Here is a 25498-nt window from a genome sequence, read left to right on the forward strand (position 1 = left end):
AATCTGGCACTTGTGTCTTAGTTGAAAATCAAAGTGCCACTAGCTTGCTTAATGTGTTAGGCAGGATCCCCCAGTAGCTGCTGTAGGGTTGCTTCATGTTTCCAAAGCAGGAACTGAAGGTACTTAGGTGAGAAACTTGCTAAGAAAATAGATTGTAGCAGCAAATTTCCTTCCAGAGGAATGTGGGCTTCTGCTCGTGACACCCTGCAGGCCCCGTGGTGGCGTGGCTGCATTGTGTAGATATGGGAATTACATTGGGAATAACTAACAAAGCAGTAAGTATTAAATTGTGTGTTAGGCGGTCAGTAGCAGCAGGAGCTCTGCCTCCCTGCACAGCTGTGTCTTTGGACCCAATCCTTCAACACGGTGTTTTGTAGGATGAGACTGGTGCAAGCAAGCCCTTTAGTCTGGGAGGCAGCTGTGTTTGCTACCAGGATGGTCCACAGCCATCTAAAGGCAGTGGTGTGCTGGGGACAGCTAGAGATGATAGAGGTGTTCAAAGTAGCCTTTAGTGAGGGGCAGTGCTGCTGGGGAAGGACAAAATCAGCTGCTGCTGCCCCTTCAGCTCACAGAAAGAGCAACCCCAAATCGAGATGTTCTTTTGGGATTCCTAGGCTTGGAGGCTGGCAGGACACTAATGGGCTTGTTGGCAGGTTTGCGTCAGTGGTTGGGCTAGGAAAGGCAGGGGAGCAGGACCTTCCCCAGGACTTTGTGCCATAGCTAGGGTGCTTTTCTGCAGGAGCGGTGCTGGTAGCGGTACAGCCACCAAAAGGGTATGTCACAGACACGTCTGGCTTGGTGGCTGTTCTGTACAGACCGTTCTCAACCACTTTACTAACGCTTTTCCTTCCTTTCCAGCTGAACCCATCCCGGTTTTCCCTTCAGTGACTGCAGGAGGCACTAAGCATTGCACACAGTTGCTATCTAGTGGCCAGAGGAAGGTAGTGGATGCAATTTTGTCTGCTGGTTTTATGCAAGAGAACTGTGTTACTGAGGTACAGGCAGGAATCTTTCTTTTACATGTATTCATGCAAATTGTAATGGTTATTGCTATTTTTCAGAGGCTTGGCTGTCCGAAGATGCTTTTTGTTGATGGTGTAGCCAGTATAGATCACTATTTAAGATACAGTCCACTGCAGTTGTAGACTGCATAGCTAAGGAACATTGTAGTAAATAACAGTGTCAGGGGGGTTTTGTACTGGAACTCTGCTGGAAAGTAGAGCAGAAACAAGCCACACTATGAAGAAAAACCACTGCTAACATAATATACTCATCATTTTATTATAAAACCCTCTAAAGCGCCACTTTATAGGTCACAGTTACAACAAAGGAAATGCTTTGAGTTAGGAAAACAATGGGGATGCAGAGGAATTGTTTTGTTTCTTGTCTGGGGAATGTGTGCTGCTCAGGGCTTGCTTATGTTTACTTCCCCTAATGGAGATATCCCAGCAGGACCACTGATGCTGACTGGGCTGTGGTGGGGAAAGCAGAGCTGCTCTCATCCATCGCTGTCTCAGTACCACTGTGAAATGTCTGGACAACTTCTGGAGGATGACAGCGGGGTGGATGGTGAGGGCATGGTACTACACATAGATTTAGGGTGTAGAGAGGTCTCCTGCCAGCTCAACATGGGTCAAAACAAAAGCTTCATGGTGTCCTTGGCCTCCCTCTGTGCTTTGGAGAGGGAAGTCCCCTGGGTCTTGAACTAGTTTCAGTGGTTTGTTGGCACGAGTTTTTCCTATGTGCAAGCCTTGCACAGGTACAGGGGTGATGCACTGCTCTGAGGCCTGGGATTCATCCTGGCCATTCCTCCATCTGCACCACAGCAGGGAGTTTCAAAGTAAAAAGAAATGGGAAGTAAGATCACCCTTATTGCCTCCAGGATACCCTGACCAAGTGGCAAGCAAGCCCAGAGGCCCTGGTCAGCACATCCTCACTCAGCCCAGTGCCACCACCAGCTCCAGGTGTCACTGCCCTGCAGACTCTTGGGGTTGTTGGGCTTTTGTGTGAAGAAGGAGCATCCCTTTAGAGGTGGTCTCAGGCCCATCAATGGTTTTCAATGCTTAAGAAGGCACAACATTTTGCCTGTCTTTACCCTGCTTGCCAGTGTAGCAGCAGGACCCCAGAACAACCCAGCCAGGGTACTGGTGGGTACTGGTGCTGCTTTACTTTTCCAGGGTTGGAAAACAGCCACAGCCCAACCCAGTTACTGAGTCTGGGCTCAAGAGCTGAAGAGCCATCAGAGGAGACATGAAGAGGGGCATCTCCAGGCCATCAGACATGACAGCAGGTTAGTAGGTGAAGAGGGGGCATGGATTTCTGACAACTCCCTTGTCCCCTTTCAACTTTCAATGTCTCTAAGTTTAGCAGTCCCAAATGTCCAACATCTTTCATTAGAAAACTTGGCCAGGGCAAAGATGGGTGGCCTTTATGGGCCAGGGCCCAAAGGCTATATTAAGTTAAATGATCTGGAAATAAGGGTGACAGCACCAATATGGCCAGCAGCCCACCCCTGGAGGAGAACAGGTCAGGCTGGTCAGCCCTGCCTGTGTGAAGGGGCTCCTTTTGAAGACATGAGGATATCTTCAGCAGATCGTATGGCTGTGGCTCAATGGAGACCAGAGAACATCAGCAAAGTGGTGCTCGCAGCTGGGGCAGGAGCATGGGGACAGACCTCCCCTCCCCTGGGAAAGGGCAAGCCCTGATGGATAGATACATTGGGATCCAGCTTCCCGTACAACAGCTGAGCAGGCCTGGGCCTTTAGTAAATTATTAACAAACCTTCAAATATAATTTTTTTCCCAGAACAAACTCCTCAGGTGAAAGAGAATTAACTGAATCTGCTTGGCAGATCTCCATTGCCCAGAGATCTTGGTGCCACCAGTCTGTACCACATCTTACAGCATGAGAAGGTGAAGAGGGAGCTTCCTTGATACTCTGACAAAGCTGGAGCAGGCTTGTAGGAGTGAACACATGCTGGGATGAACCAGGACACCAATTAGAAAGCCCCTGGTCAGGCTGCTGTGTACTTCTCATTCACGTCTCGAGCATCACTTAGGTGTGGGTATTGCCATTGACTGAAGGCTGGATGAAATGCAGCTGAGTGATGACTGGCAGCAAGACAGGAGACTTTAGTTGACTGCAGTTTGTCACAACAGGCTGAAAACCACCAGGGTATAAAGAATAGCAGAGGCCCCTTCTGAACCCACTACTGCCACTAATAGAGAAACCTTAATAACTCATTGATAAACCTTCAGAGTAGAAATACACAGAACACCCCTATGTACAGTAACATTCTTGTTTACATCAACTGGGTTAGGAATTTGATGCAAGGATTGCCACTGGTTGTTATTGTTTTAGCTACGTGATTGGGACTTGTCTGGAAAGAGCAAGATCGTTTGGGATAACTCATACTGGCAGCAGCTGGCTCCATGGCTGCGCTGAGCAGTTGGCATGACGTGAAGGAGGCGCTTGGTGTGTGGTTGTGTTGCACACTCAACCTCCACCTATAGATGATTGAATCCCCTTGGCCAGGAATGGGCAATTCCAGTCTTTAGTCCATCTAAAAAGACGTGCTTCTAACTAGCTCCCTTCTTCTCCCATTCCTGCCAAGGAATAAAGGCAAATCAGATAAAAGGCAGATCTGGAAAGCCACAATAGTTGTAATGTGCATGATCAACCCAAGGGTTTTTGGCTGCAGAGTAGGTCGGGCTGTCTCTCTGTTACAAGCAATACACACATTTATTCATTTAAGTCACAGCTAAGGCAAACCCAGGTGAGAAGACCAGAGGAAAACCAGACTTTGAGCAGTGTTTGCTTCCCAGAGGTGAGACCCACCACCACTCTGTCCCACCACTTCCATGAGGGAAAAGCAGTGGCTTGTACCAATCAATCAGCACCTTACCTTAGCTTTCTGTAGGACTGTTCCCTTCCCTGTCACCATGACTGATAAAGGCCTGTTTTTTAAAGCCGTTGCTGAATTGACTGGTGAGTTGTCTGCGCTGTTTGCTGGACTGGCACTTTTTGCCTGAATCTATAATAAAAAGAATAGAATGCTTATATAGAATAATAGAAGAGATTGCTGCCTTTCCCCACCATCTCCTACTGACAGTCACATCCCACTTGCACCGAGGCACATTTTTTCAGTGACATTCCAATTTCAAAATACCACCAATCTGTGTGGTGTGTTTGGGTGTTGAGGACTCAGAGATACAAAGCATGGCCCAGGCACTGACCATCTCAATTTCATGGGAACCAAGTTCCCAAGAAGGAAATTAGATGCCTGAATCTCCCCCCAAAACCACCCCTTGGCTCAGCTGAGCGCAGAAGGAGCTGGGTCCAGACGTGCATGGCCTTGGAGGGGGGTGTTCAGAGTCCCAGAGGGAAATAATACAACCACTCTCCTGAGCCCCAACTCCCTTTCGCCTCCCCATCACTGCTGTTACCTCATTACGTTATTCTTTATACTATTGTTTTATGTCTATTACAGCTAATAATTTACATAATACTTAGATAAGATACAATCTAGATTTTTTATGTATAAGATTATGTATTACAATAATATAATGCTGTTATTAATTATTGTATTATTAGGCAGGCTGAGACAGTGGGACTGCCTGGCTGCTGGAAAGCCACTGTGCATCCCAGGGGTACCCCCACATACCCGGGGAGCTGCATTCTCCAGGTGTGTGGTATCCACTGCAGTGCCCAAGGTCACAGGGCCGGACTCTGCCTTCTTCAGGTTCTCCTTCACTTCCACGAGGCTCAGCTCCAGGTCCACCCTCCGGCTCTCCTTCCTTTTGCATTCTTCTTCTATCTCCTTCAGCCGCTGCTCCAGGCTCTTGTCTGTGAAGGGAGGAGTAACTGGGAACTTGGGGAGCTCATGAGAGGAGCAGGGACCAGGGCATGTCCTGTATGTTTTCCTTCTATTTTTCCCCCCAAGAAGGGCTGTGACAGAGCAAGCTCCTGCTCTAGCACAATTTAGGCTACATGGTTTGGCTTAAAGCTCCAGGTCTACCCCCTGCCCCTCCTGGTCCCAGGTTCATAGCTCCTTCCTTCCCCATGGTCCCACCTTGGCTCATTTCATAGAATACATGGAATGTTTTAAGTCATAGAATAGTAGAATGGTTTGGGTTGGAAGGCACCTTAAAGCTCATACAGTTCCAACCCCCTGCCACGGGCAGGGACACCTTCCACTAGAGCAGGTTGCTCCAAGCCCCTGTGTCCAACCTGGCCTTGAACACTGCCAGGGATGGGGCAGCCACAGCTTCTCTGGGCACCCTGTGCCAGCGCCTCAGCACCCTCACAGGGAAGAGCTTCTGCCTAATGTCTAAGCTAAATCTCACCTCTTTCAGTTTAAAACCATTCCCCCTTGTCCTATCATTATATGCCCTTGTAAAATGCCCCTCTCCACACATCACCCCCCCTTGCCCTGCTCTACCTGTGCTACTCCCCAGCATTTCCTTCAGCTCCCGCCTCTCCTTGCGCAGCTGGGTGAGCTGAGCCCGGATTTCATCCTTCTCCTTCTCCAGCCGCTCCTTCTCCTCTGTAAACCGCTTCACCTCTGCCTCTGTCCTGTTCTTGCCCAGCTTGGTTTCCACTGCTGATGCTGCAAACACAACCCACCAAAACAAGCTCAGACAGGGAAAAAGCAGGAGGGAAAACCTTCTTGAATGAATGAGGATCTGTAAAGTGACCAACCAGGAGACTTCTCAGCCCCATGTAAAGCTACTGTATAGCAGAGCAAGTGAACCACAGGGCAAAACTCACACCTAGAGCACCACCTCCCTCCAGGCCCCTGCTGCAGGTGCCCAGTGTCACCCACTCACCTGGCAGTGGCATCTTGGGCCGGTGTGCGGGTACCAGCTGAGGGCTGCCCGCTGTCCCTGTGCCCAGCGGCGGCTCAGGGGCTGGCTGGGGGAAGCCGATGTTCTGCTGCTGTGTCTGGATTTTGACAGCAGGCATCCGTGGCAGCGCCTCGTCGGGCTCTGGCTTCTCTGGCTGTTTCTGGAGGGAGAAATGAAGTGGGATGATGTGTTCTGATAACCAGCTCACTGATTAAGCCTGGCCCCGCACCACAGTCCTAGACAGTACCTGCTCCAAGGTCTCCATCTCCTTATTGCAGGGCTCGGCTTCCTTAGGCACAAGGGCCGGCTCGGCTGTGCTCTCTGCTGCAGCCTTGTTGGCAGCCCTTTCTAAAGATGGTGAGCTGAGGGGTGAAGGCTGGCATGACATCTTGCCAGCACAGTGCAGGAAGGACTTCACTGGGGTGAGATCCAGGTACACTCTGTCTTGGTCCCCCTCTGCTTTGTTCTCACTCTTGGGTAATTCTTCCTGCAAAAGGAGAATGTTCCCCTGAAATGGGACCATCTGCTGCAGCCAGAAGTATAGGAAACATCTCACTGCAGAGCAGCATCATCTCAGGCCATCTGGAGTATTTTTCATAAACCTCAGAGGAACTAAAACCCCATTCTCTATGTCATTCCATACAGGGCTTTTTGGTGTACTGAAAGAAAGGTCCCTCCTGCTCAACTTTCAATGAGTCTTTCCAATGGTAGCAGCAGGCCCATCCAAGGATCTCATGCTGTTGTACATCTAGCAACCCCTGCCAGATTCTTTGCCTTTCTTGGGATAACAGTCCCATCCCCAGCATGGTCCATCTTTCTTGTCCTTACACAGGACTTGTTCTTACAGGTATCAAAAGGAATTTTGATAGACCAGGCTCCAAACAACCCACTATCAATCACCAAATAATCCATGCTGTTTGCTGATGTATACTGTGGGATTTTATCCCAGCTGGTGGAGGATCCCTACAGCATCCTGCTGGAAATTTCTCTCCCGTTCTTTAGTGCCTCCTCTCCAGCATTCACTTTGCCCCATTGCAAAAGCCTGGATCTCCCCAGGGCCAGGGAATCCCCTTCACTGCTGTTGGAAAAACCTTCCCCTTCACTGCTGGAGACTCCCCCTGACCAGATGTTTGCCCATGGTGCAGCACTGGGTGATGATGCACTGCAGCATCTTACCACAGGCAGGTCTGGCAGATCCACATCATCGTACAGCTCCTCCTGCTGCACCTTGCCCTTCGGCAGGTTGTCGATATAGGCATTGGGCTCAGAGTACTTCCTCTGCATTAAGCTGTGGACAAGAAGCAGGACATCCCATCAGGTTGTGCTGCATGGCCATGCTGTGCTGCATTTTGGGGCATCTGAGCATAGTGGTCCTGGAGTCTGGGCAGGGCCACATGGTCAGATGCAGGAGATGAGAAGGTAGAGCCAAGCAGCAATGCGAACACTGCTGCTGTTACGCTCTTTCTCTCCCACCCTCAGGCACAGCACTGCAGCAGCACAACTGCCCTGTCCCAGTTGCACAGTGAACCACATGCCTCGGTGTCCATGGCCTCACATAGAATCATTAATAGGTTGGGTTGGAAGTGACCTTCAAAGCCTATATCTAGTCCAACCCCCATGCAACGAGCAGGGACATCTTCAACTAGGTAAGGTCCATCAACCAAGCCCACCCCACCAACCTGCCTTTGCAAGAACCACCTAGGCATGTGCCCTAGCCCCATGGCAAGGGTTAGACGTGCCATGGTGAGATAACAAGTGCTGTCCTGTCCTGCACTGAACTTCCAAAGATAGTGACTGAGCTGTGAATTGACCATCCCCACCCATGCCAGCCAACCTCCCACAAGCAGAGGAACCCCCACTCTGGTTGCTTCCCCTTATCACCCCCATGCATCCCCACTGACATACAAGAAGGAGTTCTTCGCGGCGCTCACAATGCAGGAAACCCTGTCGGCATCCACGTAATCATAGGTAAATTCCTCTGGGTCTGTTTTTGAACCTGATTCCGACAAAAGAAGACCCAGCCAGTGACCCATTTCCTCCGAGGACTTGGCCTATGGGGAGATCAGAGAGACGATACAGGTTGTAACAGCAGTTTCTCTGCACTCCCAAGGCTAATGCTGCCTTAGCCCTGCAAAGGGAAGTATGCTGGGCTTGCAAGGGGAAAGATGAACTGCTGGGTAGTTATATTAAACCTGAGTCTGCATTAAAAGAAGAAAGAAGTACCCCTCTGTGTATGGGCTGATTTGGAAGATATACGAATGCAGCTCTTTGCTTAACTCTTTCCTAAAATTTCTAGTCAGCCTGCGTTTTCCTTTTAATGATGATCAACTCAGCTGCCTACAAGAGTAAGAGCAGTCTCTGAGGCTGGAGATGCTGGCATGGAGCTGGCTTTGGCAAGGAAAGCATGCGCGGCTTATTTTGCACCAGCAGAGCGCAGCAATAGGATTGCCAAACACAGACATGCAAGGAGACCTGAGCACACCAGGGAGCCTGTGAGTTCCTTATGGCAGAGCCCAAACCCCTTCCAAGCCTGTTGGCACAGGGGAGAGGGAAAGGGAGGAGTTTAAAGCAGGATCAGAGAACACCAAAGACAGCCCCTCGCTTTGACATGGTCAGTACCAAATGAACACCCTGATATTTTACACAATGAAGACTTAAGTATGTTGCCTTGTAGCTCTAGCAAATAGCCACATGCACTTCTGGTAGTGGGGGATTTCTACCTGAAGCAAGAAGATGCGGCCATCTTTGGCTTTGATTTAAAGAGTCAGAGCAGTAAGCACAAAGTAGAATTCAGGGCAAGTGAATCCCAAACTGGAAAGTATATTTTAAGCTTTCAATCTGTTTTATTTAGCAGAGACTTGAGTCCCTGGGAAGCCTGCCAGCCTGTACAAAATACAGATTCTTCCATTCACAAAACGTGAATTTTCCCAGCACCTTTTCTTCACACCTGTAATTAGGCAAAATTCCTTAGACACAGACATACCCTGAACCAGAAGCTAAACAAAAACACCTTCGAACTTCATGGCAGGCCCTCGAAGTCAGTTGTTTAGCTATAAATATTCCACCCACTGGAAAAATACAGGAAATTGCTCACATTGTCCACCTCCTACTATAATCACGCTGTCGTCAGAGAGAACTAAGATTAGAGATAAACAGTCCTGGATGCAGGCAAAGGAAAGCAACAGATGGAGATGAATTCACTTGCACTTTCAGGGGCAGATCTGTGATTAGTTTACTTGGGATGCACAACTCATGGCTTTGGACTCCTTGTTTGCAGAAGGTGAAGTTCTCTGCTCGTCCTAACCACAGACTTAAATCCCTTAAGCGGCATTTCTCTCATCTAACATTAGCTATCTGAAATGCATCCTATATAACTTAATTGTCCAAGGTTATCCTATAGTCAGTGGAAAGAGATGGGCACCTCCAGAGGACCCTTCATCCCATCCTAAGATGAGTGCCTAAGATGAAGGCTGAATGGTCCTCTGGAGGCACCAGCATCAGACACAGGCTGGATTGACAGCTAGGTGAGACACCTTCTAGGTGACCATACGCAGATGAACCAAAGTCCCTCGCTTCAGATTCTGCTTCTTTGGACTGAGGGTTCCTCTGAAGGACCTCACCAGCATTTAGGCCTACCAAGACACCCAAGCTGACAACTTAAAGCAGAAATGTCTTGGAGATATGCACCCTACCTCCAGAATGACCCGTTCTTCCCCGTTGTGCAGGATGCGGAAGGAGTAGAGATGATCAGGGCTTGGCTCTGGGATAATTTCACAACCTGCCAGACTCAGAGGCTGCTGAGCCAGTTTGCTTCGGTTCTTGTCCTGGTAGAAATGGAGGTGACCATCTTTTATCTGGCACCAACGGGACTTCCACTGGCTGTTCATTAGCACGTTCAGGTAACCTGCAAGCAAGCATGGGTTACTTAGGCACATTTTCTACCCCACAGGGAAAGGGAGTCCAAACTTATTTATGTGCATGAGGATGTCCGATGGCTAAGTTCTGAGATCACCACGTAACACAAAGCTGCAGGCAACAACAAAGAGCAAAAGCACAGGCTGTCCTATCCATACAAAACAGAATGAAAAGGGTAAAAATCTGATCAAAATGAGACCCCTGAAATTCAGGTTAGGTTCAAGTTGGCTGCAGAGGGTTGGACAAAGTTGGTCCTGGATGGTGAATGCCAGCTGACGCACGCAACTCTCTCCCTGCTGACTCCTACATCGCAGACTAATACCCAGGAAAAGCAGCACAGATGCCTCTGAATGCACATCTGGTATTGCCTGCCCTTCCTCCTGGGTCAGCCTGTGCGCTACTGTCCCCCTTGTAAGCCACTCAGTTACCTTAACGTTTAAGAGGCACCACAACCTGTATGGATTAACTGGCACAGACCAAGCAGACTGTGGCCTCTTTTCCTCAGGACAGCCTGGCACATGTGTGTTTGAGGAGGTGGACGGCTGGTGCTCATCCTGCCCTGCGCACCAAGATCCAGCACCGAGACAAGTTCCTACGGAGAAGATCATGCTGCTGCTTACTTGAAGTCTCCAGGGATCTCTCTGGGCTATCCAGGGAGCTAGATTTCTTCCTTCCAAGGTTCATCAGGTTGCTCAGTTTCAGGCCAGATGTGCCCTTCTTCTTAACTACCAGAAAAGAAAAAGAGAGAGAGACATATGTGTGACTTTCCTAGCTCAGAGCCATACACACAGCCTGCTGTCCCAGCTCGGTGTCCTGCCCCAAAGCTGCCTGCACTGCTGTCCTGCACCCAACAGCACTGCAGCACACATATCCTTTGCAAAGGACAAACCTGCTACTCAGAGACAGGCTGCAATAGTGCAAAGCCCAGGGAGATGATAAGCAGGATGGCACCAGTAATCTCAGAGTGATTTGCTGAAGATACTTAACCTATATTGCTTTAAACTTGGGTTAGTTCTGACCAAACACCAGTCACTGCATGAAGGCTGTTTGCACAGGTCTTACTGTGCAGGTGCCAACCTCCCTTCACTTTTTTATACCACAAAGAATGGAATTAAAAACCGTTATCCATAAATATTTACTGCATTCAAGTCTTTGCCTTTCTAAAAGAGGGACTTAAGGTGGGGAGAGTGAAAGCTGACGCCCTGTGAGCCTCTTCACAGCATTTTCCTACCAAGCACATCAGTCAATGCATGAATATGGCTGCATAATCATGGTAAGAAATCAAGTTGGATGTTTTTAGTCCAGATTTTCCTTCCTGCTATTGTAACAAAATGGTGAATTCCCAGTGTAAGGGGACTCAGCAGCCAAGCTCCATCTGTTAGGTGACTGCAGTTGAGTCCTCAGCATGGATTTATCTTTCTCTCCGATACATAAATGGTCCCACCATCCTTCTAATAGAGCATCTCCTCTTTTAATGTACTTACCTACCCTATCTTATAGATGGGGAATGGAGCTTTAAGCTCAGAGCCAGATGCCCTAACATGAAGGTGTAATTCTCCCACTGGGGACAGCTCAGCATTTCACACTCCAAGTTTCTCTGCAAACATCTCTGAGGAAAGTCATTTATTTATGCCATTTATGAATTTATGCCATCTCAAGCTGTCCCAGAGTGACTTGCCCAGAGCCACGCAGCATGTCTGTGGTAGGGCAGGTACCATGCCCAGGTTTCTCAAGCCCTATCCTAACTCCGTAACTGTGAGAAACCCCAACATCTGTCACTGCATTATGGAAAATAACGAACTGAAATCAAATTGACAGGCAGTGAATTCACACGCAGCTTTCACCCTGCATCAGGTCAGCTTGAGGTGGTGGTGGCAAACATGAAACCCTCGCCACATGCATGGTCGATGATCCCTGTTTCCCTGCCGTTCCCAGGGTGAGGGTTTACCATCTTTTGTCTCGGCTGTCTCCGGGTGCCCGTCGGTGCTGCTCCCGCTCTCGGAGGCTGCAGAGTACCTCTCAGACACCTCCACCTGTCAACAGGCACCAGACACGAGCTCCACGGATGGACGTGACACATCCCTCCAGCCAGCACCCGCTGCAAGTGCCTTTTCCCCCCTTTCCACACAGACATCCCCTACCTGCCTTCTCATGCTGTGCCCCCCGCATCGTTTCTGATCCCAGCATGGGCAGATCCAGCACATGAACTGCCCCAGCTGGGCTCACCTTTGAGATGACATGGTGGCACCACCAGTGTCACCCTACGGCCTCCCATCCCACAGCCTGGCTCCAGTCCCCATAGGAGGGCATGCGCAGAGGAACTGGCCAGGTACCCAAACAGGTCCATTTTGGGTGTCCACCAGAGACTTTAGAAGGTTTCTTTCACCTCCCAATGTTTTGGAACAAGTTGTACCCCCCTGGAGAGTGTCATCTAAACTTGGACTAGAGACTGGCCCAAGCCCTGGCATCCAAGAGTCTACGTCCCTTCCAAAGCAATCAGGGAGCATAACTGTTCTATTGGATGAGATAGTGTCTGCTGCTTTGTATGGAAGAGAGCCCAATGCTGAGTCAGTTTTGGGGTAAGATGTGGCAACAAAATTAAGACTATAAAGAAACATTACTATCGCTCCAATAACTCCCCTTTTCAGCAGAACAGGGGTCTGGTTACACCCATATCAGTCTGTGCTCAGATAAAATTACTACACCTACAACTATTATTTATGGCAGGGGGATTGGAACTAGATAATCTTCAGGTCCTTCCCAACCATTCTATGATTAAAGGAACAGGATGGAAAAGCTGAAGTGCTAATTCCCTCTGTAAAGACAAGGCGTACCTTTGGGTAACTGAGCCGCTGCGAATCTGGGATGTACTGGTTGCCTTCGCTGCCTCCTTCACATAGCAGACCGCTGGTCTCCTGGATTACCTGTGCAGAAGAGCAAGCCATAGCCTGTGAGAGAGCTGCAGTAGCGGGTCAATACTTGTCCCCCACCCAGGACAGGCAGAACTACAGCAGCCTGGGAGACCCACAGTTTATATTGCTGGCAACCCCGGGGACTTTCCTGGTGGTGCAGCAGGAAGCCAGCAAAACTGATGGATCCAAGTCAGCCGGGAAGAAGCTGCCAGCAATGGTGGCCTCGGCTCCTCTCAGCCCCAGGCTCCTTCTTCTGCTGCTGTCTGAGGGAAAGGGCCAGATCTCCCCCTGTCCTCAGCCAAGTCATGTTGGGCATCCACCCCAGACATCCCTCCTCTAGCAGCTGGGCTGGAAGGTCCCTCCACAGCCTCTTGCACACAGAAGGCAGCAGGGAGCTGCAGGAAGAAGCTATCCCGGGACATGGAAATAAAGTGGTGTATTTGTATACAGGCTCGTAGGGAGGAAGGGAGCCAGAGCACACAAGGACAAGACTGAGATAAGAGTCTCTCAGCAAAGCCAGGGTAAAAGCATGGAAGGCGCCACTGACCCTGAGCCACTGCTCTGCCTGGTCTTTACTCTGCAGCCCCAGCACGATGACGTCGGCGTTCATGGGGATGATTTTCAGCTTGTGTTCTTTCTTCCTCACTTGCTTTTCCTTGTGAATGACAGTGCAGCCCAGCAAATTCACATCCAGCTGAGGGTTGTGGTCTTTAGAGCTCTTGTAGCACTGGGGAAGGAAGATGGGAGGACAGGTAAAAGGCTGAGGAGGAGCCTTCCCTCTCACTCACTGGCACAAACTCAACCCTAGAAGCAGCTCAGTGCAACCACACGCATTAAGTGTGCTGAACACGAGAAAGTCCTACAGGTCCCACAAGTCTGTGATGCCTACACAGACTACACACGGGGCATGTCTATATTTATAGTGATATACATCTATGTACATGCATATATAGTCTGAAATACCTCTCGCAGATACTCCTAGATGGGCAAGTATGTGGTCAGCCAGTGGGATAAACATCCCTTCTCCTTAACCACCTCAAAAAGTTTCCCCAAAAAGCATCTCTAGATATTTTGGGAGTTTGGGATTTTGGTTGCAAATGTGACCTTGTGTCCCCCTTAGCAGCCCCATGCACATGTCCCTTCTGAAAATGAAATGATAAGCCCAAATCTTTGGGACATGTTTTTTAAAGCACTGCTTCTGAGGTACTTTGTTTTTGCCAGCTAGTTAACATGGCCCGAGGTGTCACTTCCCTCCCCAGCTCATGAAAATAGGTTGTTATAGGCAGAGTGGAGGATCTACCCACCAGCAGCCTGGTGTCCTTGATAACACATAGCTGTTTTGCCCACTGTCCCAGCCACTTCTTCCTCCACAGGAATGCACAGATGCGGGCATCCTTCATCAGCTCAATGGTGGCCTCTGTGGATGGCCACTGGTGGGTTGCTGACTTGCCTTTGCTGCTCTCTTCTTCATCGTAAGATTCATAGGAGCTACTAACGGCTTCACCATCTTCTATAACAAAAGCAAAGCTCTATCATTAAGTACATTTCTAGGACAACTCTGAGCCTACCGCTTGCCTCAGCCATGCTCACACATGCAAAAGCTTTCAGCATAGGGACGTGTCTTTTGAAGTTCTCCTACAGGAGCATAATTGATAGGATAATAACCCTCACAGATCCCTTTTTCTTTCTAGCCCAATATTGATTCCATTGCAATGTTTTGTGCCTCATAGTTAGCAAACACTCAAAAGACACTTCTCAGTTGACCATAAATTCAAGAACTTTCCCTTAGGCATTTCAGATGTTTGCTGCTTTCCCGCCACCATCAAAGATGCTTTTTCTACTTTCTACTTCAAGCCAAACACTCACAGTTTTTAAGGCAACAGCAAGCTACAATCAGCCCTTGTCCTCTGAATGCCAGAAGTAAAAATGGTATTTGCGAGGCCATGCAACAAGCAATAATCTATTGTATTTCAGATGTCATTCCACTTTCCCTCTCTGGGCTAACAGGTCTCTCTCTACCCTGCTCCTAAAGGACAGCAAGGGGCTTTGAAGGAACATGCTGCTGCAGCAGCAAATAAGAGTAATCACATTTTTTGTATTCGTTCCTAAAGTGATTGCTATGTTATTAAGATGAGTTGGGATTTTCAATACCCAGGTCTAATACACTGTAGGGTGTTGGAGGTTTTCAGCTCATAGGAACAGCTGGTCATTGGCACCAAACTCATTAGAAACAATGAAAATGTTTCCACTGACCGCAGGGGAATTTGCAATGCCCTGCTGGGGTTTATAGTATGGCTCTTATTAAGAAGATAAGCTCACATAGCAAGATGGTAAGATCTGGGCAGCATCTGTGTAGGGTTTTGCATTCTTGTCCTACCAAACAGCATGGAGGAATATCGTTAAGTTTCTCTCACCAGAATTTAATCTAATTTTGATTCTCATCGAATCTTAATATCCACATAAAAGTCATGTTATCAGATTGGTGCAAATTAAAAAGAGGAAAAGCAGCCAGAAAAGAGAAAAAAAAAGCATTTGGAGCTTCACTGAAGAACATTTCTTAAGTTGGGTTTATTTGTTCTTAAGATAAAGGGAACTGAGATGCAGTAACAAAGCTACAGCCTTACCTCCAGTGAAATCTCACTCTATAACATCCCTCAAGTGATCAAAGCTGCACCCATTAAACAAGCTTATTAAAAAGCAAATACTCCCTTTCAAAGTCTCTGAATGGTGCTGACAGCACACTACTGCCTCACCATCTCCACACCCTCAGTATATTGGACTGTCCATCTTTTATGGGAAAACATTACCCCCACAGTGCACTATCACTATGCAGACCTTGTCCATAGGCAGCCTGGTCAGGAATTCAGATGAAGTAAAAGCGTTGAGGTTTCTCATCCCTAGAAATACCAAGAAGCTGAACCTCTGCACTGCTAGGGACCCTTCCTTATGCATCAGCAAGGATGCCTAAGGGAACCTCATCTCATAAATCTCCCTCCTTATCAACATGGGGCAGTTAGTGATAGGCCCCCTGGGTGTCTCTGGTGCCCCTCACCTAACCATATGGCCTCAGGCTGCCACCTTTCTCCTGGGGGAATAACACTTTTCTTCTATGCTCTCAGCAGAATCCCTGGCTGCTCTTTTGTGTGTCAGACACAACCACAAGTGCCTCATGAGATGAGCTCTTCTCTACTTGAAAAGCTGCAGCCATTGCTGGCCTGGTGACACCACTATGGCCTCATGATGGAAAGGTGTTTTCCAGATAGCATAGTTGGCAAACAAACAGCGACAAACCTTACTTGGTTGACTTGAGACAACACTGTTGTCACTACTAAGCTTCACTCAATCCCAAGTCATACAGCTCAGGCAGTATGTACTTCATATGTACTTCAGTACAAGGTCTCCATTTCCACCTACTGGCAGTTTCAACTAAGACTACAGTTTTATCCTCTCACTGCCATGACATCAGTGGCAGCCACGTTCTTGGATGTCTTTAATCCACCTCTGCTTTCCTGTTTATCTTCCCATGACCATGATGTGGGAAGCTCCAACCATCTCATACACCAGAGCTGCCTCTGCCCAAGCAGAGCACCTTCAACATTCACTGTACGTCTGCTTGTCAATACAGCCAGTGTTACCACCTATCAGCTTCACATCAGTGACCAGAACCAGGGGAATAACAGCTAGGGAAGGAAGTTCTTTACACTGCCACCTTAAGCATGGGGAAAGACAAAAAAAATGTCATCTTGTGTATTTCCAGCACAGGCAAAGAGAGGGGAGAGGTGGTTACCCATGGCCATGGGTAACGGTCAATGCCAGGGGAGGCATCTGATCATCTTTGTTAAAACTGAGAGGGTTTTGAGGTTTGTTTTTGTTTATTTTGTTCTTTTAAAGGCACTTCAGGTTTGGAAAGCATGCCGTACCCATTGTTATTGTGGCATAAATAACGCCCTCAGTAACCTGCAACCCTGGCCTGGGTCCAGCCGCAGCAAGCCTACCAAAAAGACCTGCACAGTCAAAAGGAAAGAGAAAGGAAGACAAAGAGAGAAAGCCACAGATAAGCAAATGTGGAGAACAAGGTCAGTCCAGCTCAGCCCCATGATTCCCTCTCGGTCGGAGAAGCTGCCCCATCCCTGCTGCGGACAGAGGAGCACACCACACAGTGAGACTTCAGACAGGTACAATGTTTGCAACCCATCCCCTCAAACAAGGCAATTCCCTTTCAAACAGAATCATCGTAATTAAAATCAGCCAGCACAGACGAGCTGTTTCAGCTGGAATAATGACTGCTCAGTTGGCAGTCATGCTGCCCCTTACTTTTTCAGTTTCTTATCGCACCCTTCAATTATGCAAAGGCAGATGAGGACGATAACGGTTTAACACATCTCAGCCCCGGAGGAAAGGGAAGCAGCAGCATTTGCTGTAAAATGAAAGGCAGAGAGGTTCCCAGCAGAGGGGCGGGAATCCTGCTGATGAAAGAGGGACCCCGAGACCCAGCAGACTTGCCCGCCTGCTTCGTTTTAATTAGTTCACCCCTGGTTTGCTATAGTGCCTTGCAGTCCCACCTCTGACGCTGCATGGATCCTCTATCTCCTCAGCCCATCTGGAGGCTTGCTTTGATGTCCTTTCTTGGCAGTACACCCGCTAATTTTAGTGGTGTTCCTATTTTTGTTTGGTTTCACTACGCCCATTTGTTTGGAGACGCATGGGTGTCTTCCAAGGCTCGTGTGTAATTCTGTTACAGCTCCCTGGAGCGCTGGCCCCTTCCCTACCCAGGGAGGGAGGGGAGAAGGGGGTGAGCACAGGGGGCTTGGGGGGCTACTGGGGTCAGGCTGTAGCATCTCTGGCCAAGGGAAACCCATGCATGTCCAGACTGCCCTTAGGAACAGCAGTCACACTAAGGTCTCAAGGCAGTTGCTAGCAATGAGCATCACTCCATGCAGGACAGGTACAAGGTACTAATGCCATTGGGTGAGACACTGGCACAGGTTGCCCAGAGAAGCTGTGGCTGCCCCATCCCTGGCAGTGTTCAAGGCCAGGTTGGACACAGGGGCTTGGAGCAACCTGATCTAGTGGAAGGTGTCCTGGCCCATGGCAGTGGGTGGGAACTGTATGAGCTTTAGGGTCCCTTCCAACATAAACCGTTCTAGGATTCTGCACGGCAAGGCGGGGAAGAGGGATGGGGAGCCCAACTTTATGCTTGTTGAACCAACAGGCAGGGCCAAGACCAGCAGGTTTGCCCAAATGCCATGGGATTTGAAGCCTGATCTCAAGACAAACCAGTGTACTAGCAGACTCCCAGCATCACTGCCCAACCTCCCCTCTGCACAGCATGCCTTCACCCTCTCCTGAGCCCCTGCAGCCTTCTGCTGCCATATACCTGTTGCTTCATATCTTTCCCTGCTCCTCTTTCTCACTCAACCTAAGGCACCATCTCAAACAGGAGGTTGCCAAAAAGCACAGAGATTCTCAGTGACGCGATGCTGCCTTCCTTCTCACTCAACCCACCTTAAAAAAACATCAGCATCATAGCACACCAGGCAATTTGTATAGGAGGAAGGACCTACTGGGGCCTGCAGAGGGGACCAGTGGTTGAGCAGTCACAGAAGGCAAAGGCACCACACACCTTGGTGGTGAGGGGCTGCCTGGGTTTGCATGTCCCATCTCTGCTTGCTCCACAAGCTCCTATCTCCACTTACAGCTGCGATACTGCTCGGTAAAACAGCTATTCTTAGCAGCCACAGACTGCCCTTTGGCACCCAGAACTACCTCATTTTGACAGTGCTCCCATGATATGGCTTTCTTCTCTTTTTGCAGGGCTCTGATCTCCTTAGGCATCTGAGTGGCCTGGATTTCAGCGGCTGGTGGGTGGATTTGCATCCTTGAGCAGCAGGTTACCAAGGCAAAGCAGAGGTTTAAGCAGGGTGTGTGCTTATCACTCCTGCCAGCCAAGGCTCTGAATGCCATGTGAGTTTATGGGGCTGCCTGGATAACACAACCTGAGTTTCCCTGCATGGATCCATGGCTGTACTCCAGCTAATCCGGTGTGTGTCTGTCTTTACATGCCATGGCTCTTAGCACATTATCCACTTTCCCAATGTGCAGCAGGCAAAAACAATTCCATTTATCTTACAGTGCAGGCAACTGGAAACTCCCTGTGAATACGAGGCTGCAGCAACCTGTGCTTCAGGGCTTCACCCCACTGTGCCCCACATCACAGCCCTGACCTCAGTCAAACAACCCCGAGCACTGCAGCAAAACTGAGATACACATGGCAGAGCTGGGGGGACCTCTCCTCTGCACGAGTTGGTACCATTCACCCTGGCCATGATGAGCCTTCACCTTTCCTACCTGAGCTGGATGTGATGCTCCTGTTCACTGCTGTAATTTGGTTGCAGCCAAAACAGGATGGTTCAGGGATAAAGAAATCTTTCTACACCGCCCCTTTTCTTGTTTAGCAAAGTAACTGCTAACTCTTTGTCACAACAGCAATCCACACTGAGCTACGAGCTGTCCAGGAGTGCAAGATGCACACACAGAGTGAGGGATGTTTAGACACATCAACCCCTGGCTACCTCAAACAGCCGCATCACTGATGGTTCCCTCCCAGGTTGCTTCAAAGCCCAGTGGTACACACTGGGGCTGGTGAGGACTTGTAAGCAGCTCAGGTTCAACAGCCAAGGGTTTAAATCCAAAGCTTTCACACTTAACACTCGCTTCTTTACTTGCCTTGGATCTCCTTGCTCAGCTCTGCCCCGTGCCACTCATGTCATGGAATCACAGAATGGTTTGGGTTGGAAGGGACCTTAAAGCTCATCCAGTTCCACAACCCTCTGCCACGGGCAGGGACACCTTCCACTAGAGCAGGTTGCTCCAAGCCCTGTCGTCCAACCTGGTCTTAAGCACTGCCAGGGATGGGGCAGCCACAGCTTCTCTGGGCAACCTGTGCCAGAGCCTCAGCACCCTCATAGTGAAGAAAAACATTACACTCCACTCACTGCGCTCAAGGCTGATGAGCAGAGACCTGCTTCTGCAGCAGAGCAATATAATCTGTCTCACTTGGTCTTAAATGGATTACAAAGCGATGACAAGATCAGCTCTGCTATCAGATCAAAGGAAGGTAATCTCTCACTAAGGGCGTTTGCCAAAAGAAGGATGCAGGAATACAGCTTAAAAACATGAGAATCTGGGAGCTCAGTCTATGTGCTGCAGTCTGCTTCTGAAGGGCTTGGGAGCCCATAGGGATTCCCATAGGGATCGTGACACTGCTGAGGACATTGCTGAGAGGTGCCAACCCGGGCAGCAACCGAGTGTGTGCAGAGAGAGCCCATACACTGTCCCCTCATGTGAAGTTGGCTTCCTGATCAGGTTTACAGATAGTTAAACTGCCACAAGAGACAGAGCTGAATAAATAGCCAATTATACAAACATCTAACAGACCAACAGAGGCATGGATTTTGAGCCCCAAAGGGACAATTAGAGAACCAGGACACAAATGCAAGCCACCACAGCTTCACCACTCACTCCTGAACAGAAACCTGTGTTTGGCTGCAGCCTATCTGCCAGAAAACCATGAAAACAAAGAGAACCCACAATGGTTTATAATGTTTTACAGTGACATTCTATTAACCCAGACATACTACTTATCTCTACAGTAATTCAGTTGCCTTTTCTTTCCAACTAGCATTAGATCTGTAATATCAAGTGTGACCAGTATCAGAAAACAGATTTCCCACACAAGCTGTAAGAAATGTCCATGCTTTCATTTACTCATTCTCATAAACCTCAAGTCCTCCACGTCCCACATGAGCCCCCCCAGAGAGTTAGCTGTGATATACCATTTACAGAGACATCGTACGGCTCAGCCTCTTCATAATATCCCTCTGGGGATTCAATCTTGGGGACCGGAGGTTGTTTTGTTTCAGGAATCTGCAGAAGCAATAAATAAAAGCAGCATGATTTAAGGTAAAAACAGATCCTTGAAAACAATGGGGCATCCTTTGGCGGATGAGATCTTTTAGACATGTACACCAGGATTTTCATATAAACTGTTCTTTGAAACTACTGTATAATTGTGTCATAAATGTTATGTTCTTTAATACTGCTGAAAGCTCTGGTAAGATCAACTCGCAGGTTTCCACAAAAGCAACAATTGCAACCCATTTGCCTTACCATGAACTGGGACTTCTGCCTGTTGCACCAACCCCCTCTAAGTTGCTCATCGTAACTGGGGATGATCCTCTGTGCTACAGATTATCTGAACAGAGAACTAGAAGAGTGGACATTTGATGCAATCCTGGCTTCACATAGAAAAGTGTAGCCTGAGCGGTCGTTGGTCATGTCTCCAAGTCTCTGACTGATAGCAAATCAACTGCTAAACCCCTCTGCTTCAGGAACTCTATCAGGCATCTTTAATTGTGCTCTGAGCAAAAAATGAAGGAAACGGATAAACAACACTGATGGAAAATAGGCCTTTGAAAAGAGTCCAAGTGCTGGAAAATCCCTGTGGTGTCTGCCAAACCCCTCCCTAAACACAAGCAAGGGCTGGCAGGAAAAACAGGGCCTTGATCCTTTAGAAATACCAACACATGAGAAAGAAGAAGAAAGGAAGGAGAGCTAAGAAACAAGCTTTTTACTTTCCAAGTAATTCACATAGCTGCTGAACATGAGACAGCAGAGCTGGAGATCACAGCAAGATGAGTGCACAGCCTAAGCTCTTCCCAAAATACATGGCATCCCATCTCCCATCATGACCCAACAGTAGTGTCCCTCTGTTCACAGTGAGGTGCCCCCTCTCCTCGCCTAGGTCAAACCAGCCCAGTCATCTGGCATTGCTATGCTCCTCTGGCTCTCAATGCTTCCACTGGCTTCTGTGCAAATCCTGGATGGGATTTCAGTGCATGTAGGGCTAAAGCCCCATTTACTCCTCCCAGGAGGACAAGGCAGAAGAGCAGGTCTCTCTCTTCAGAGACAGCAATATTGAAGGTTATGGATCACACACGGTCCTTCATGCCTTCATGATTACCCCGGTGGCCTGCTGAAGAGGGTCCAGCTGGGCACCAGCACTGCAGAGCAGTCTAAGGCAAGGTCAGTCCCTTTGCAGGTCACGCCAGAATCATCAAATGCAGGTTCAAAGCTGCCCACCCTGCCCAGGGTATTCCCACCAACAGGTACTGCTACCCAGAAGCAGAAAGGAAGCTTTGAAGGAAAAGATTTTGTGGCCAGCAACTGCCCATGGAGCGGGATGCCACTGAGCCTGTGGGAGCTAAGTAGGTACCAAAGCCACGCGTCTCTGCCCCCACATGGGCGAGCTGCCCGTGGCTCTGCCAACCTCACAGACTTCTCAAGTGCCTTGGATGGAAACTCCTTCCTGCGCGGGCCTGCCAGATGTGTGAGCAGGCTCTGAGCTTGCTTTCCAGAGCCATACAGGACGCGCTGCCGGAAAACACTTGCCTCCAAACACTTAAAGGTTTAGGAACTTGTTCTAATGTGTTAAATTAAAGCAAAACAAACCCAGCCACTCCAAAGCTTGACTTAATCCCTTCCCTGGCCAGGGAATGTGTCTGCAATAGCCATCTGTGGTGGCCTCCTGTGTGTATCCAGCTCACATTGTGCCGCAACCATAAACAAATTGCCTACACAAAGAAACGCTGTGGGTTTATTTGACATCATCCCACAAATGTCAGGGAAGGATGGAAGGGGCAGGAGCTGCTCCATTTTGTTTCCTACAGACAATGGAAGCCAACAGGGACTAGGTGGGACTGCACCTCAGCTGCCCCAGAAGCTATTTTTTTAATCCTCTCTTTCCCTAAAGGCGTGGAGTTGTTTTGTCTCTAGCTTAAGTCCAAAAGTATACACGGGGCTATTTAACCCAGGCTGGCTCTTGCAGAACATTTGCCTGTTCCATCGCAGCACAATAGAGCATGCAAATAAAACCATCTTGGGCATCTGCATCAGCAGCGTGTGACTTTCTCAGTGGACGGCTGTGGAAAGAGGCAGAGCTGCCAGGGCTACCACAGAGAAAAGGTCACCAGTGTCTCAGCTACAGCCTGCAGGACCCATTGTTTAAAGGTTGCGTTGGGACAAATCCAAAGAAATTAGTGGGATCCAGCTGGGCCACCCCTCTTGGGTTGTCCATTGACTGTTGGTGTCAGTGAATGTCAGGGACAATCTGCTGTGCCGAGCTTTATCACCACATTTCTCCTGAGCATTTCTCGAAAAGCAAGTGTAGAGCAACACCACAGCCTTAACATCACTAAACCACAGAAAACTCCAAGAGCTAAACCAGATATATTCTGAGCTATAGTCCTATCCTAACCTGCCCATTTCTGTGTAAGGAGGTGTGCTCCCTCTCCATCAAGTTCTCCCCAGCCCCACTCCTTGAAGTATGCTCAGATATCTCTCCTGCTAACAGTCACTGACACTCAGATGCTCACAGTGAGGAGGTACTTGATTGCTTTATCCAAAGGAAGTTGGCTCCAGTGGTAAAAGCAGGAGGGAGAAGATATTTCCCAGCTCAGGCCTGGGAGAAGATGGATGGCTTAGGTACCCTTCTCACCTAAAATCAAAGATTGTTGTTTTCCTAATTCCCTCACTTAACTTCCTGATTTCCCTATCAGAAAGATGGGCTGGACCAAGCACCAGCACAGATGCCCTGGGGACACTCATCTGCTGCTTCTGCCGCCCTCCTGCCCACCTCACTGCCACAGCCACCATCCCCTCCAACTTTAAGAAACCCAAAACCAAGCAGCAATTCCTGCTCCGGTTGCTGCTCCCAGGCAACTCCAGCTCCAGGGCTGTATCCCAGCTGTCTGTGTGGGCAGAGCCCCCCCTGGGCTGGAGCAGCTCCCAGCAGGCAACCACACTGTGTCCAAGGGTTCATCGGCTGCATCCTATCCTACTCCCTCATTTTCCCAGCTAACTGCAGCTGAGCCACACAGCCCTCTAGGCAGAAGTCCTGGGGCTTCACCCTATATCCTGCTTCCTGGGAAAGCAGCAGAACCTCCTCTACGGTTGATGGATGCACCACCCTGTCCTCCTTCATGCCTCCCCCTCCTCCTCATGCAAACTCCCTGCTCTTCTTTCCTTTCACATCCTGAAATCCCAGCTACAGCGATTCCCACGTCAGATCAACTACTGAGCAGCAACATCCGCGGTCTTGAGGATGACCCGTGTCTCTCTAGGACAGCCATGCTGGCACAAAGACAAAATCCCACTGGAAGCTGATAGTGTTGAGCTGGACCTTGGCTAGATTTAGAGCTGCCCTCCGGAAAAACGTACAGTGCCAGTGACTCCTCCTCGCAGATCTATGGGCCAGCAGAACACCCGGCACAGTCACCCATGCACACTGAACAGCAGGCGCTTCAACTGGAAGCAAACCTGATCTTCTCTGCTAATGGCCAAACTGCTCAGGATTGAGAGATCCTGGTGCTGCCTGGGAATTGCACCACCATCCCAAAGCTGAAGGACTTCTGGCTTGTATAAGCTCATATCACCAGCCCAGGCACAGCTGCTTTACAACTTGGGGGAGATTTCCAAAGCTTCATCACCTTTGTTTCTGTGAAAACCTCTATTCTCTTCCTTCTCTGAGCCCGGATTGCCATGGGATGTGTGCAGGTTTCCCTGGCAGGGAACAGAGCCCACTTTGCACAGTGCTCCTGCACATGCATGGGAAGCCCAAGGCTCCCGCAGCTGCTTGCTCCATCTGTGCACAGGCTTTGGGAACCACAGGGGTTCCTGGTTGCCCAGCCACCCTGGAGCACAGTCACCCTGCCTGAGCCAACCGCATCCTGACTGCAGCGTTCATGAAGACAAAAGGTACAGCTGGAAACCCATATACTGAGGAGTGTTTTTGAATAAGGGTTGAATATTTCATTGTTTTAAAAATACTAATAAAATTGTTATTTCAAAATTATAAAATTTAAATTATAAAAATACTTTATATTTTTATTTATTTTATTATAAATAAAGGCTCCCCAGGACCATTCCCATTACTAACATCTGTGGGCAGAGGTCTCTCCATTTAGCCATGCTGCGCAGTACATAACCTGAAAGTAATGCTTCAAGGGGTTCAGATCCTGGGGCTGAGGGCTGGGCAGTGAAAAGCAAAGGGTTTTCCAAACATACCTTTGGAGGGGGGAGGTCTGGCAGGCTCTTCTGAGGAGGGGATGAATGCAGTCCTGAGTCTCCATTGGTCAAGGAGTTCCTCCGGTCCAATGCTGCAAGCCAGAAACACAATTATATTGACAACATGTGGCATTTCCCAGCAGAGCCCTTGCTACCCAGGCCTGTGCAAGAACAGGGAGGTGCTATTTGGGTAGGAAGCAGTGACAATTACAGAGCTGCAGGGCCACTGTGTCATTTCAGGCCATACCCAGGAACGTGGCCCTCGGAAACCCAGCAAAAGAGTTGGCCTATGTTTTTAGAGCATGGTTTTCCTTCTGGAGGTAAAACTGTGAAGCCCAGACCCCCTGCTGAAACTTTAAAGGGTCTTAAGAAGCAGCATGGGCAAATACTACACAGTGTCTGGAAATCCACATCACTTTAGCAGTTACTAGCTCTGATCCTTGCTGCTGCAAGCAGACAGAACAGCAGCTGTGCCCATCTCTGCTGCCTTTCCAGAGAACTGGAGCTAATATCACCCTGCTCCCATACCAAACTGCAAAGGTTGCTGCCTAGCTGAGCTGCACAACGGCTCATCAAAGCCAGCCAAGAACAGTGATTTAATCACTACTGAAGGAAGAGTTGCTCTTGAAGGAGCCCAGGCCAAACATGTGAAAGGGCATATGGCAGCAGAATAGCTCCAGGCGACCCGTGTCTGCCTCTGGA

General features: G+C 49.1%; 1 protein-coding gene across 2 annotated transcripts in view; it reads right to left on the reverse strand.

Moving 5' to 3' along the window:
* Window positions 1-1257: 1257 nt before the first annotated feature.
* Window positions 1258-25498, reverse strand: part of AFAP1L2 (actin filament associated protein 1 like 2) — a 71689-nt gene continuing 47448 nt past the window's right edge. Inside the window, exons 4-19 of one of the 2 annotated variants that reach the window (XM_030488395.2) lie at window positions 24797-24888; window positions 20509-20599; window positions 13978-14183; window positions 13221-13400; window positions 12596-12685; window positions 11710-11794; window positions 10382-10486; window positions 9539-9750; window positions 7752-7897; window positions 7023-7134; window positions 6094-6333; window positions 5829-6006; window positions 5441-5608; window positions 4664-4845; window positions 3905-4033; window positions 1258-3605 (exon numbers count right to left, since the gene is read on the reverse strand). In XM_030488395.2, the coding sequence (XP_030344255.1) occupies window positions 3579-3605; window positions 3905-4033; window positions 4664-4845; window positions 5441-5608; window positions 5829-6006; window positions 6094-6333; window positions 7023-7134; window positions 7752-7897; window positions 9539-9750; window positions 10382-10486; window positions 11710-11794; window positions 12596-12685; window positions 13221-13400; window positions 13978-14183; window positions 20509-20599; window positions 24797-24888 (2243 nt within the window). In that variant the 3' untranslated portion in view covers window positions 1258-3578. The remainder of the gene's footprint in view (window positions 3606-3904; window positions 4034-4663; window positions 4846-5440; window positions 5609-5828; window positions 6007-6093; window positions 6334-7022; window positions 7135-7751; window positions 7898-9538; window positions 9751-10381; window positions 10487-11709; window positions 11795-12595; window positions 12686-13220; window positions 13401-13977; window positions 14184-20508; window positions 20600-24796; window positions 24889-25498) is intronic. The other variant, XM_030488396.1, reaches the window with a different exon arrangement.

This window comes from Strigops habroptila, chromosome 5 (genome assembly GCF_004027225.2).
Source record: "Strigops habroptila isolate Jane chromosome 5, bStrHab1.2.pri, whole genome shotgun sequence".
NCBI classification, from domain to species: domain Eukaryota; kingdom Metazoa; phylum Chordata; class Aves; order Psittaciformes; family Psittacidae; genus Strigops; species Strigops habroptila.